The following is a 15,887-nucleotide window of genomic DNA, read 5'->3' on the forward strand; positions in this document are numbered from 1 at the left end:
CTGGCCCCAAGCAAGTACTACCTGTTTCCTAAACTAAAGGAAGAGTTGCATGGTAAGACATTTCACAATGATTCTGATGTCATTGGTGCTGTGGAGGGGTGGTTACAGGAGTAAAACAGAACATTTTATTCTACTGGAATTGCAGCATTAGAAAAATTATGGCGTAAGTGTCTGCCTCAGAGGGACAATGTAGAAAAGTGATGGAAGAAATTTCCCGATACCACTTCCGGAAGTGGGTCAGGACATGAACTTATTGTATGCCCCTTGTACGATAGGAGTTTATTCTGTGCTCACACAGATGTGTGTATGAAGATGAATACATTTTTCCTCACCACTAACTGGTTCTCAGACAAATGCCACGTTACATCACCTGGGCATAATTAAAGTTCTCCTATTCAGAGCCCTCTGTAGGCCATTTGAAGCATCTGATTGTGGTGAATTTAGTATAGACGCTATTGAGACCAGGGGGAAGCAAATGTTGATGGAAAAAATGTTCACCACCACGTGTAAATGTGGTGCTAAAATCTGGTGCCCAGTGAGCAACACCCTGTGAAACAGTTCATGCAACTATTGATCATGCTGTGTTATGCTTCCAAAGGGTTTTTCACATTGACTGCATTCATATGCATATTGAACACTGCCGTACTGACAAATTCAAAATAAAGTTTTGTATGTCCGACTTCTGGTTGTTATTCCAGTGCCACATTTGCACCTGGTGGTGAAAATTTGAACAACAAGTACCATAAGATCTCTGGGACTTTAACAATATTTGGTCTAGGAATTAATTTGTGCGCCTGGACAAGAGATGGCGTAACGAGCGTATTGTCCCACAGTTCCGTGTAGCCACACATGCGTTGAAAACTCCTGTCAGCACGCATCGTTCGTAGTATAGGGCAGTTGATTGACGCGTCAACAACAGCATTTTGTAGTCAACTGAACATGGCGCAGTTCGTGCCAGATAAAGTGTTTTTGCGGGGTGTTCTGCTTCATTACTTTAACATGCAGAAAAGTGCTACCGAAAGTCATCGTATTTTGATGGAAGTGTATGGTGACCATGCGCTAGCTGAGCGAACGTGTCAGAAGTGGTGATTTCGGCCTGGAAGACCAAGAGCAACCTGGACAGCCAAAAAAATTTGAAGACGAAGAATTGAGAGCATTGCTCGATCAGGATTCGTGTCAAACGCAGGAAGAACTTGCAGAAGCATTAGGCGTTGATCAAACAACAGTTTCCAAACGCCTCAAAGCCATGGGAATGATTCAAAAGATGTCACATTGGGTTCCACATGAATTGAAAAACAGAGACGTTGAAAGACGAAAAACCATTTGCGAATTGCTGCTTCGAAGACAGAAAAGAAAGGGGTTTTTGCATCGCATTGTTACTGGCAATGAGAAGTGGATCCATTACGAGAACCCGAAACGAAAAAAGGCCTGGGTGAAGCCAGGTGAACCAGGTCCATCACAACCGAAACGAGATATTCACTGTGCAAAGGTTAAGCTGTGCATATGGTGGGATATGAAAGGTGTGGTGTACTATGAGCTGCTGCAACCTGGTGAAACTATTAATGGAGAACGTTATCGACGACAATTAATGCGTTTGAAGCCAGCACTGGCCAGGAAACGACCAGAATGGGAGAACAGACATGATAAACTTATTTTTCAACATGATAACGCTCGCCCACATGTCACAAAACCGGTCAAAACTTATTTAGAAAACGTCGGATGGGAAGTTTTACCCCATCTGACGTATTCACCAGACGTTGCTCCTTCGGACTACTACTTGTTCGATTGCATGAATAATGATTTGATTGGACAGCGGTTCACTTCTTCAGAAGATATCGAAAAATGGGTCTCTGACTGGATCGCTTCAAAGGATGAGGACTTCTTTCGCCACGGAATCCGTAACTTGCCTGACAGAAGGGGGGATTGTGGTGGCTCGCGATGGACAATATTTTTCTTAAGGTATTTATGTATTTCGTGTTTGAACTACAGCTTCAATGTGTGCGTAACAACCGCATGAATTAATTCCTAGACCAAATACAAATAGAAACAATTAGCATAGGAAAAATAGGAAGAAAACAGTACTTAGGAAAGAACCATTTCTAATTATATCTTTGAAATTTCCATTATTGGGGGGGGGGGGCATTTCTGTAATAGATTAACTTGGTTAAATATGTATTCACTGATTTAACTATTCATTCAAAATTTTCCAAAAGATCTTTCAACTCACCTGAAACTGGTATAAGTTGATCTGGCATTATTGTAATAACTTTCTTTCTATCCACAAGAGGGCTCTTATTGTTTATAACTACACCTGATGGTTGAACTTTGTTTCTTGTTAAATTGAGGGCCAATTTGCCTGCCTCTACAAAAATAATAATGAATGTATTAATTGTAGTGAAGATTATTTCAACACATCCTCAATACTCAGGGTGTTCATAAATTATTGGTTGATTTTGTAAAGCCATATTTTCACCAATTGTGAACAGAAATACATGATAGTACAATCAAAGATGAATATTTTTGCAATTTCATATAGACCTTAAATGCATTTGATGTGCACCCCATGTGCATCAGGACAAGATGTTCAAGCGGTACTTCCATTCTAGGCCATTATCGCCAAACCTTTACAAGCATGTCTTGTGTGATTTTTCCGATGGCGATGTTGATTTACCTTCACAATTCTGGCAGTATCTAAGAAAGTGGAGGAACGTAAGCATTGTCTTTGATGAAACACCACAGGCAGAAACTGCACCCGGAGTCCCATTGGAAACGTCACACAAGACAACCTTGAGAACATTTTGCGAGAATGGGCTAGAATGGAAGCACCGCTTGGACATGTGAAATGACAAATATTCCTCTTTCAAATGGTTGCGCTACAATGAATTTCTGTTCACTACTGGTGAAAACATGGCCTTATGAATTCGACCAATAGTTTCTGAAAACAGTGTACAAAGAATCATTTGAATCATTTCTTCAATACTTGAAGAAGGTAATTATTAAGCACTATCAAATATGGCTGACATAATTCAGTAATATCAAATCCCTGTTGTCATTTTTCAAAAAGTATCCATTAACTCAGATTCCAACAGTTGTAAAATAATGAAATTCAAGGCAGATCCAAAAGTGAAATATATTTTTAAGTTTTTCGAATTTACTGTGTAATTTAGATGCAAACTTGTTAGAGGTTGCAAATGGTCATTTATGAGGGATTAACACAAAACCACTTGTAAAAGCACTATTGAAAGTAGGATGTACACTAGGATAACACACTATAATTATGCATTTTTATTCCTTGAAAATTAATTCAGTATTAAAAAAGATCAGATTTCAAATCTTTATTGTGAAGACATGGTAAAAGATACAAACATGTGCTATGCAATCACCAGACAGAATAAGTATCAAAGTTTTAACAACCTACATAGAATTTTCATTGGACACCACACAGCAGAGCTGGGGGGGGGAGTGGTTAAAGGGGGGGGGAGCGGTTAAAACAATGTTTTTTACCCCAGATTTCTATGATTTTTCTTACGTGAGTTATCATAATTATTGCAACTGTCTGCATAGACCAAAAATGTTGCAAGTCATGAAACAAAAATGGCCGCCCTTTTCAAACAGTCTAGTTCTAGAAAAATAATGCCTGTTTTGACTACCTTTGTACAGGGGTTACGACAACAAACAAATGAAAAATTTTAAAAATGGTCGAGCGACCAGTGCTGGACCATTTGGTACAGATTCACCTTGAAATTTTAGGCAATTTCCAAAAAACGTAAAATTTTCGTTAGAAGGAATAAAAAAACCAAAAATTTTATTTTTTGTAGAGAAGGAGCATGTCTTTGCAATGATTTTCAACATCAAAAGTTTTTCGTTCCATCATACCCACATGATGAAAATTCAGATTTTCGTAACCTAGTTTTCCCACCACAAAAATTAGGCTACAAATCCAATATTAGTTGTTTTATAGGCATTTGTAAAATATTTTGAGTGCTGATGTATTTTTTTCTGAAATCCTCATTATTCATTCAACTTTGTGTAAACTTTCAAAGAGATCTGATGATTGGTTATGGAGAAAAGAAATAAAATGTAAGCAAGGGTATCTTTGTGCTGAGGGTCTCAAGAGTGACAGACAACACTGATTTGATGACATTTCAAAGTGCTGTAAAATGAAACCCGTTTGAGATACAGTGCAAACAATTTAGGGGGTTTCTTTCAAATATAAAGGAAGGGTGAATACCAAATCAAAATCTTAGTTTTTTGCGTTGATTTGATGTGGAATGACCCATAAATGAAAAAGGGGTTGTCCGATCATGATTAAATTTTGGTATGGTGCAGGCAGAAAGGTTTTTTAAAAAATCTCAATTTTCAGATTTTTAAAATTTGTTAAAAAACTGTTATCATCAATTGAAACAGCTTTTGGTTAGTACTGGGTAGTCCTACAAATACAATATTGGTCATGTTTGGAAGCTCTTTGAATCTGTTTTTAAAATCCATTATTGTTGTCAATTCACATTGATACAGATTTTTATTAGGTGGAGTAAAGATGAGCGTGGCACATGGCTACACCACTTGCAGTGACAGCCTGCAGTTTCCACGGTTTAAAGGATATCGCTGTGTGCCATGTTGGCACATTCTGCACTCATCTTTACTCTGCTGAATAAAAATCTGTATAAAATTGGTTTCTCAATGTAAATTGACAACGATAATGGATTTTAAAAACAGATTTCAAGAGCTTCCAAACAAGACCAATATTATATTTTTAGGACTACCCAATACTGACACAAAGATTACCAAAATTTCATCACGATCGGACAACCCGTTTTTGATTTATAGAATTTCAAAAAGAGCGATCGTTTGCAAAACTAAAGAAAAAAGGCCCTTTTTTTTTGTTCTCACAATGATAAAAAAAATTAAGGCCTACTCGAAAAAAAAATTATAGATTAAGGCAGAATTGAATAAGTTAAATTCTGATGTAACTCATATTTTGCTCATATTTTTGTAGGTCTACTGGTTAATTTTTAATTGGAGTACAAACTTGAGTACCTATATATTTAATCCGATAGTAAGTTTCATCTTGTAACTGCGCACATCTCTCCTTAGCTCACTTTCTGAGCCAAAAATAACCCATGGTTTCCCAAAGTTCTTCTCTACAATACGTTCTGTCTCAGGCTGGTCTTCTCCAGTTCCTAAGTGAAGAATGGAATCTGTATCCTTCTGAATACTGACCTCCCACCTGCTCTGTGGGTCCCGCACTGTGACCGTGCAGTCTAAGATATGTCATGTGATTTACAACAATCCGGACGAGCACCGTCAGAAAGCAATTCTCAGATTCAAACTAAGATTGCAAGAGTGTATGGACGTGAATGGTGCCCAGCTGAAGTTCTGGCGATGAACCACATCATACATTAATTTTAAAGTTTCCTCTGTGTAACAAACAATATTTCATTGTAACAAACCTATTACTTTAAAAGTTATAGGTTTTTAGAATTCTGCAGGACTTTTAGAACACACTGTACAGAGAACTGATGGTACACGAGTGAAATGATGGCAATTACACATGATGTGGCATAGAGAAAAAGAGACCTTGAATGTGTACTGGGGATAAGTCAGTCCATGTGTGCTTTGTGGTACGTGACTCATTGTGAGATCACGAACCAAACGTATTCAATAGATGACAGATGCGGCAAGCATGTGGGTCAAGGAAGAATATGTTACGATCAAGAAATTTTGGTAAATTTTCGTGACTTTCATTTTTATTTCTGACAGCCCTCGTATAAGTTCTTTAGGAGTTCTAATCTTTTTGTATGCATATTTTGTTTCTTGTTAAAATTGTAACGCAGTTTCTGCCAAGCGAAAAAGAAAGCAAACCAAGTTGAAGCTTGCATTCTTTTCTTTCTTATCAACAATGGGTTCTTTTTCGGTCAGTGCTGCGCGGTTTTGTAAGTAAATTTTTGCTGCATTGTTTCTTGATATGCCTTTTTGGAAGGGGTAATTGTTAAAGCTAAAAATAACTTTCCATATGTCCAAATCTTTTGTTCAGGGAATAGAATTGCAGAATCCCGCGAGTATAAATACCAGCTGTTTCACTGGCAAAATAGACAGTATATTCAGGTGATTAAATCGCTTGTCGAGATCCAGGGCTGGGAGAGTACGGGCTTTGTGTGGGGAGTGGCTGGTCATCTCTCCCTTCCACAATGTCCGGGGTTTTCCGAAAGCCACCTTTGAAGATTAGTGCTGGTCAGCATGGTCCTTAAAGGGGATTTAGCGGGCTTATAAATAATTAATTCATATATAAATATTTAATCTTAATAATTTAAAAATTGATATCATTCATAAATTTTAAATTCTGTCGGAGTTGTCACTGGTCAGTGTGACTCAGACGTAAATTCAAGATAAATAAATTAGGCTCATCAAAGATATACAACCTTCTCCTCAAGTTAATTTTTATTCTAAATCATTCGGAATTCTCCTGGTCAGAAGGTTCAATTAATTAAAAGTTTATTTCTTTATTTACTTTAATCCGAGATCATACCTCTGGTCAGAGGGTGTCTTTTAAATCTCATAGCTTATATAGTTTACATGTCCATTTTTAAAGTCTGAGTATCCACAACGTTAAGGAAAGTTTATGGTTTCTCTTATTTAGGTTTATATTAGATGTAATTTTTAAGCAGCTATAATAGGTGACCGGTCGAATATAAGTTTTTCTAGAAATCATTTATGTAAAAGTCTATTGTTTTGCTTTTGTAATGTGAGTAGCCAACAGCGTTGAAAAGGGTAGACATAAATTCCCCTATTATGTTAAGGAATTCTACGTGGACATTTCTAATTTGTGGCCGAGATATGGCATTGATAAAGGGTAGAAAAAGGCTCCCCATATATTTTAATTATGAATGTTTTTAGAGGTTGACCCTGAAGATGGGAGTTTACCTCTGAGTTCCATAGAACATAATGTAGATGTGAAAATATGACAAAAGCACGAATAGGAATTTACGGATAGATGTTATGCAAATTTTTCTTTTGTCTTGATTACAAGTAATATTAATTACTGAATAATTTGTCACCCGTTTATTGAAACAAAGTTACAGCTGTGTTAGTTCTATGATGGGATATGGACATGTAATATAAGAGGGTTTAATGTTTACTCAATAGAAAGTTTTGACTATATTATGAAGTCGTTATGATCTAAATTTTATTTTGGCATTGTTGTAGTTTTTCTTTTGATCAGAGGTTTGTATATTTTTCTTTTAATTTAACTATGTTCGGATTTGTGAATATGTTGATTAAGGTTTAAACGGAGAACCTTCTCTCAAGTTAATTTTTGGAATGTTTATTGGAAATTTGAGAATGTAAATAAATTTGTAATCACTAATGGGTATTTCCTTCAGAGTAAATTTAGTTTATAAGTACAAATTAACTGGCCTCCTTTTGGTTTGATGAGGTGTCCCGCCATCACTGGTCAGTGAGGCGGAGGCTTTATCAATCCATAAGATGTCAGTTTAGATTATTCTGATTTCGCTTGCAATTCGCATGCGTATCCTCACTGGTCAGTGGGATGCGGGTGTGATCACGATGGAAGTTTAAGCGTAAGGAAGGTTACCTACTTTAGAGTTAAGGTTCTTGGTTAAGTAAGCATAAATTTTTTTATTATTATTATTATTCAAAAGCAGACCCTTACCCGAACTTTGGGATGCAGACTCTCATGACCCGCAGGAACTGAGCGTCGTTGTGGCATATATATATATATATCTTATAACAGAAAGAGAAATGGTAGGTAGCGACGCCTATCTTGGTCTTTTGAGGGGACCGAGCCGGTGTGTCGTGTGCCTTGGCGACGGGAAGGCCTACATTGTTGCAAATTGGAAGATGGTGGTCAATCAGGAATTTTTAGATATTTCATGCTAAACATGGTCACACATGTCCTGTTGGTAAATGGCCCATAAATGCCTTGAAGATGAGGGACAACAAAAGGCTCTACCACATCAACAATGTAATGGTGGCTGTCCAAAAATACTAGGGGGAAGTAAGAGTAAACTCCAATAGCAGCCCATATCATAGAAGTATGCTGTGATGCCACAGGTCCTGGGTTGGAATCCCAGCCTGAGCATGAAAGTTCTTTGCGAGTGTCCTTTCATCAATTTCATACCATCATCACTCATCTTCGTGATTAGCCGAAAGTGGGAGAAATGAAAAGTAAAATAAACCATATCAATCAAACCCATACCATAACACCTTGTACCGGACTGGTATGGTGATGCGAAATTCAGGAGTCATCCAGTTTGTTGCCGCGGTACAGCCAGACATGGAGGAGACCATCATGTTGTTGCAGACAGAAGCGGGATTCAACAGAAAAGACAATGTTATGATGTGCAAAGGAAACTAAAGCAATGGGCATTTTGCAAAAATTCCCCGATGATGCAGACACCATCAATGGTTGCTGTGCAATACACCATAATGGGGTTTGTGATGTGACTGTATGATTTATAATCACCCTGTACAGGAGATGCCTGTCCTCTCATTCGACATAAGCACCAATTTGTAGGAATGACAATCCTGGATAATGCAGTCTAGATACGCAAATCTCCCATGATCAAAGTAGGATGCATTATATAGTATGGCTACTGAATTTTTCATACTGAAACTGTCTGTCACACAAATGGCGAGCTAACACATTTCCACTAAGTAACAGCAGACATCTGTCGCTCCCTTTTATACTAATTCCAGGTGGCATGACTGGTGCACGTAATGCACAAATGTGCTGAGCAGCTAATCATTTCATTGTCCTGCCATGATATATGCATTCTGCAAATGTTTAGTCGATTGAGAACGTACTTCCTGGTGTTACAATTTCACACCAGCAGTGTATAAAGCAGAAAAATGTAAAATCAAGGTTCCGCTGTAAATCCTGTACTAATTTTTATTTAGTCAAAGTCAATCACATGTATTGAAATCTCATTGTGTGTTACAAATTTTATTTTGATATTGTAGAAACTTTACTAAAGAAAAACTGTAGTTTTTTGGTGACTTTTCGAATGAGGAAAACAGGGTTGGGCCAAATTTGGGTGAACTCTATTTAATTGTACTATAGCTGTGCTTCACTGAAGAGATCCACATAAAATGTATTTACATTTGAAACCTGACTTTACATTCCTCGATTTTACATATTTCTGGAATATACATTCAATTTTGATGGTTCCATCATAACAAAATGTCATAAAATTTTCCCGCATTTTAAGTTTTTTCAGCTGAAAAATGTAAAAATCGAGGTTCCACTGCATATGTTTAAAATCTGTCCCATGGTCATCATTTGCTGACAGTATTTTTTTTAAAAATACACAAAAATTCTGACCTCATTGCACATATGTATCTTGAATATTTGTTAAGGTACAAGAGTTATGCACACTTGTAATGCAATGGACATTATACTATAGTTGTATGTCACTTAGTTGAATGTTGAGTTCATTTACTTTGTCGACTGTTTAAAGTATCTCAGACAACTAGTATTACAAGGACACGTAGACTAACCTGTAGATGTCAACCTGGCAACAAAATTTACAAAATGATCAATTTTATCCACAGTCTCATATCGGGATAACAAGGGTGTGAAAAAATCGAGAATAATACTGACGTGTGCCTTCAAATTTGTAATTTGTTGTAAGTACGTACACAAAGAATAAACCTTTCATTAAGGTTAAACAGAGTTTTGATTACCACGAGTGGCCATTGTCAGAATCTTTTGCTCACGACATGAGGAGTGTAGGGTAAATTCCTAGCCAGGCTCACAGGTACGTAACACACCTGGAGGATGTGGACAAGAAAGAACTGCCAGTCAGCATCAGTAAAAAAAAGCTCCCTGATAAAATCATAAATATGGACGGCACTGGGACACGGGATTTCGCAGGCGCCAATAATGATATTTATTTGCGATATTGTTCAAGGTGGTGGACCTTTGAAATTAATATAATAAAATCGAAACAAACAACGCAAGTACTGTGGTTCTTATGAAATTAAACTACCTTGTTACAAAGTATAAATAATTCACAACACATCCTAAAATAGTTTGCACAATGTTTGAAATAATGTTAAAATATTACCTGTAAGAACAATTGTCTGTCCACTCTGCATCGCAGATGCAACTAGCGTCGAGTTATCCGATGGAATCATTGTAATTCCGTGGGCCTGCAACAGCCTCATTGTGGGTAAACTTGGATTTCCAGCTTAAATAAACAAAAAAATATATTTTAATTTACAAATGGTACTTGAAGAAACACAATTATTGGCACGTAGTATATAATGCAAGAAGGTAATATATAATGCATACTATGTGCCAATAATTACGTACAGAGCAGAGATTTGGACAATGACAGAGACAAAAGAAAGATTCAGGCAGTGGAGATGAAATTTTTAAGGAGTACTATATTGAGGAAGACTAGAAGGGATTGAATAAGGAATGAGAAGATCCGACAGACAGTGGGGGTGGCGAAGCTTCAGGACAGGATACATTAGGCACAGATGAGATGGTTCGGACACATGAAGAGGATGGATGCAGAAAAACTACCAGCAAGAGCTTACAATGCACAAGAAATGGGAGTAAAGCCAAGGGGGAGACCAAGATGTCTGTGGAAAGAGCAGATGTTGAAGAGTGTTAGGAGAAGAGGACAAGATTGGAGCAATGTGGAAAGAGAGAAGTGGTGGAAGACCAGGAAAAAATGGAGAGGAAGACTTCTATGAGAACCCAGCCAGAGACAGAAAACGGCAAAGGATGATGCTGATCACTTGAAGAAACACAATGTTTGTTTATACATATAATGAATAATTTGCACTAGAACTACATGAACTACATTTATAAACAGTGTCATGCTCAAAAGAATCAATGGTGGCAATTCATTGTATTCTCAGATATGTTGTTAAAAAATGGAAACATGGCATCAGCAGGGTGAGAGGTCAAACCAGTCCTGCAAGTCCCACCAAGGAGAAAGTCCATGGCCAACTCACAGACTAAAGTGGACAGGCATTAGTTTACTCCTCTTTTAGGTAAAAATACTATTATTATTACAGAGCAACTCCAATTTTACATTTTTGCACATTATACATTCAATCCTGATGGTCCCAACATGGCAAAACATTATAAAATATTCATCGATTTAACATTTTCACCCATTTGGTCGCCTGAAGAATGTAAAATGAAGGTTCCACTGTATTATTATTATTATTATTATTGCTTTGGATGTCTGCTAAACTCAGTAGGAGTACTGACCATATGGCTACAATATAATCTGTGAAATCTTTTTCATATATTAATGCATAATTTTAACTTTAGCACATAAAAACATATTTCTAGGGAAAGGTCATAAAATGTACATATTTTAGGCATTCTAAAAACAAGAAAAAAAATTCCGAATTCTTTGTGTAAATGCATATTCTTGACTTAATGCACAAAATACGTGGTAAATTACTATCCTTTTCGGGACTCCATAAGACACCAGCCAGTATTGCTATAAAGTCTAGCGCACAGTTTAAAGTGAGATCCGAACCACTGTGTGTCTCAGCTAGTATCAAACCTGGGATACCTTGATTACAAGGCCCCAAACATGTAAGTGAAATTGATATATATGTACAAATCAATCAATAAGTCTGCGAGATAAAATGCAAATCCGACTTGTTATAAGTTCAAATATATTTATTAATGAAGTTCCACTATTGACATGTTTATTTCTGTTTATGTCATGAACATTAAGACATAGGTATGTAGACTCAAAGAATAAAGCTTTTATTTTCCATATTTGTGCATACATATTTGGTTTTGGTTCACATTTTAAATATTTTTTTTATTTTTTATATATTACGAGGAGTCAAATGAAAACCTTAAAAGTGTCATAAAATGTTTAATATTTATGCTATAGTGATGAGTAGACCTCGGATTTTAGGTTTTTAACCTATTTTTTCCTTTACAAGTATGTAAGAAATTATAAGTGAAATCAGCGTTTCGTTAAAAAATGCAACAAACAACTGATGAAGTTTTATAGTGCTTAAAAACCTATTTTGCTTGTTAGAACCTATTTTAGGCTGATGCACGTAAATCACCTTTTTTAGGAATTTTATATATTTTTTAAGGTTTTACAGGATTTTTACATCACACAGAGGAATTTGCTTTGTTTGGTCACGAAAAAAGTCAATGACGAACATGTTTGAGAAGTAGTCTCTGTCGATTTCCCTTCCTCCAAGTCCATTGTGATTTTTCAAAGCTCTAAACAAAGCAAAAGGTCTGGTGCCACTGTTGCCTGTACAGTCCAAAGTGCAAACTTCTGATATGTGTGGTCTTGCTCACTTTCACGTCACTTCGGTGCTTTCTGGCATTCACGCCTTGCAAACTAACATTTCAACATTGAAGTGTGCACCACTGACTATGTTTTTGTTGAAAGATTATTTTCAGCCAATAAGATGATCCTCACAGACAAAATTACATAATTTGGCTGTGGATAACATGAAAAAAGATTGTTGCCTAACTATAAGGCGAAGAGGGGATTTTAATAGCAAATTTCCAATGGTAAGTTCTGCCATCACCGTAGGGTTAGGCAATACGCAACGTTATGCAAGATAGTGCATATTTCAGGATATAGGTGTCCCATTTTCATTTGCGGTGACTACCAAATCTGCATTTTTCAGAAATTTTGAATTATTTTAAATTCTTTTGAACCTACTTCAGGATATTTCGAGCCTAACTTAAGATTATTAGGATCTATTTTAGGATTTCTAGAAAAAACACTTGAAATTCTTGTTTATTTACAATAGAGAACGAGGGCTCAAGCATTGGCTCCTGATTTTTACAAACGTTATTTTGGCAACGTTGGAAGAGACATAAGTCGAGCAGCCCATTGCTAAACCCACCCTCGCTACTAGTTGCGTGCCCGACAGCAGCACCAGACGGAACGATTTTGTGGCCCACGTGCAGGATTTGTTTCTGGTTTCTCTTGAAGACAGTCACAGTAATAGTTACAATGTCTAGATTATATTTTATGTAGCTCCTGTAGTGTCATATATTATAAAAAAGGTAAATTTTTACAATTCTAAGTCCATATTTTGGGGAAAATAACTAAATTTACATATTTACTATCACATGTATTTACTACATATCAATCTGTTCCCCGCTCATTAATTTCACTCCACAGTCTAAATTGCTGAACTCTCACATCCTCCCTTCTTGAAAAAAATGCATACATTTTTTTAAAATTTATGATTGATGAAATTTCATTAGAGGGCTATTTTAACATAAAATTCTAGTATAATTCCAGAGTTTAGAAAGCAAGTTTTCAGAAAAATGCAAGGTCAAAAATTAGGTCATATCAGTAAATGCATTCACGTGCATGTTATTTGCAAGCATTTACCTTCAGACTTTCCAGGTGGCTCTTCATCTTTCTGCAGGTCATCTGTGACTTCTTCATAGAAAATTTCTTGTACTTCAGGTTCTGGAGACTTTTCAGCACCTAAAATGAAACGTGATAAATGTTTATAGAAATAAATACATTAAATGTCAATATTTTACAGTCATAGTGACCCATACAACAAGTCCCATGCATGATGTACAACTCCGAGAGCCACATGTTTATGGTGAATGAAAGATCAAAATTTATGTTCAAAAACTAGACATATTTCAAGATCAAACACAGTATATAGAATGGGATTGATTTCTTGTTTTAAGTCCACTTTATGCACAGAAAGGCTAATCGGGACTGGACATACAGTTTAAAGTGGGATCCGAACCACTGCGCCATGTGCCTATCGAACAGGGGACCCCTTGATTACAAGGTAAATACGTTATGACTATGCCACATCGGGGAGGCAAAATAATAGGACAATTATGTAGTTTTCAATGTATTAAAGTTTATTCCTCTGTAAAGTGATTCCATTTGTGCTTCTCAAATATTTACAGGGAAATAAATCAATTTTCAGTTAATTGGATAACTCACAGGAGAATTCACACTTCAGAAAGTGCTGCATTAGTAAATACGTAAACTCTAAATTTCATGTTTAAGAGTTTATTTCATATTTTATGCTTCAATTGGCATCATTTTGTGACAAAACGTGGCAGGAAAATGCACCTCACACATTTCAAAAACAAGAAAAATTAACATTAAAATATGGTATCTCACATTTTGTGTTTCCGTGAAGAACGAAATATGCTTGCCAATAACTATTACATACAAACCGCCTCCCAGTATTGGGAAAATTATTAACGTTAACATTCTGAGAAAGAGGAAGTGGTTGATCTTCCAGGCATATATGAAATTAAATGTGGAAACTGAAAAAATAAGTTACATTGGAGAAACAAGGAGGAGTTTCAAGGGAAGATTTCATGAAGATTCTGATGTGATGAAACAATAACGGAGCATCACATTTCTAACACTGCAAGCCTAGCACAATGATTTATCTGCACACCCCCAAATTTTTCAAAAAGGACCAATTTATGGTCAGTTTGACTCCAAAATTATCCTTACACCCCTTAACGTCCATGAACAACACTTTTTCTAATCATGAGGTTTGCAACACTGCTGTAAACATCCGAGCGTGGGGCTAACACATTCTCATCTTTTGGTCCACTCTTCCCCACCCAGATAGTCTTCCTTTAGTGTAGGCACTACTTATGCACGGCCATCAATTAGTAAGCCAATATTCAAAAGGCTACCACATTGCCTTCTTACTCAATCCTGTCCCATGTACAGAAGCGGAAGTTCCCATGTGCTGCCTGGTGCTAAGTGTTGCAACCTAACGAACATGATCTCTAACGATGGTATCGAACAGAGTTGAACATTCAAACTATTTACGAATTTTGCCACATAATTAGGTATGTACACTTTACTAGAACTATTAAAGCATAAGCCTGGCTTACATGGATGCTCTGCAACTCTGATGAAACATAATTGAAGGATGAGCTTTAGTGAACATATAACACTGAACTGACACTTAAAAGAGGAATTTATGACTGATTGATTGATTGATTTGCTGTTTTAAGTACCCTTTATGTACAGTAAGGCTAATTAGGACTGGACCTACAGTTTAATTTGGGATTCAAACCACTATGTGCCTCCACTAGGTATCGAACCCAGGACACCTTGATTACAAAGCGATGATGCTACCACTGCGCCATCGGGGAAGCCTGAAAGAGGAATTTATGGTCATGGATGTGAAGTGAAATACTACATTGAAAGTAAAGTGTTACAATCTATATGACTAAAGATGTTTGAAAATGAATCTTAATTGACATGAAATGTTTATTGGACACTATCCAAAAACTGTGATGGAGAATGTAGTTGCATGAAAGCAGGCTTAAGATGTTTCAGATCATGTGCCCCTTGGCAAGGTGCTTCCTGTATGAATTCCACTCTTGTTTTCAGTGTTTCCAGAGAAGACAGTGGTGAAGACATCGATGAGCAACATGACAACAATGAAAGCGACAAACTCTCTGATTCAGATATGTCTATGTGGTGTGTTACAGGTCTACATTACGATAGTAGCAATCTGATTTAGTTTGTGAACAGAAAAAGACACGTGAAAACAATAGCCTGTCTGATGAGACGGCAAACATTACAGAATGTTGTTGTACCTTACATATCAAACACATTTGCCAAATTCCATTCTGTTATAAGTCAATTCCATTCTCATGTGAAATATTGTTACCAGCAGTGTTGCCAATATGGTGCCATTACCTACCGTGTCAATGATCTGCATAACACTTAATATGTTGTAATTGATGTTGCTGGTGTTGTAAGACAGATATGCAGTGTATCCGGCTTAAACGTCCAATAAAAGAAAAATTCATAACTTGAGATGTATTTGAGATATTTCTAGAGTTTAGTTCTATAAATAGAGTAACTCAAAATGTTTTTTTTTCTGTGTGG

At 36.6% G+C, this 15,887-nt stretch overlaps 1 protein-coding gene across 3 annotated transcripts in view; it reads right to left on the bottom strand.

Annotated features, from left to right (window-relative positions):
* LOC145999466 (uncharacterized) overlaps window positions 1-15,887 on the bottom strand; it is a 61,071-nt gene that overhangs the window by 11,688 nt on the left and 33,496 nt on the right. For 2 of the 3 annotated variants that reach the window (XM_083136431.1, XM_083136430.1), the window contains exons 7-9: window positions 13,377-13,475; window positions 10,086-10,208; window positions 2,228-2,362 (exon numbers count right to left, since the gene is read on the bottom strand). In XM_083136431.1, coding sequence (XP_082992557.1) covers window positions 2,228-2,362; window positions 10,086-10,208; window positions 13,377-13,475 — 357 coding nt within the window. The remainder of the gene's footprint in view (window positions 1-2,227; window positions 2,363-10,085; window positions 10,209-13,376; window positions 13,476-15,887) is intronic. The other variant, XM_083136432.1, reaches the window with a different exon arrangement.

Source organism: Lepisma saccharinum, chromosome 15 (assembly GCF_977018435.1).
Source record: "Lepisma saccharinum chromosome 15, izLepSacc3.1, whole genome shotgun sequence".
In the NCBI taxonomy this organism is placed as follows: Eukaryota; Metazoa; Arthropoda; class Insecta; order Zygentoma; family Lepismatidae; genus Lepisma; species Lepisma saccharinum.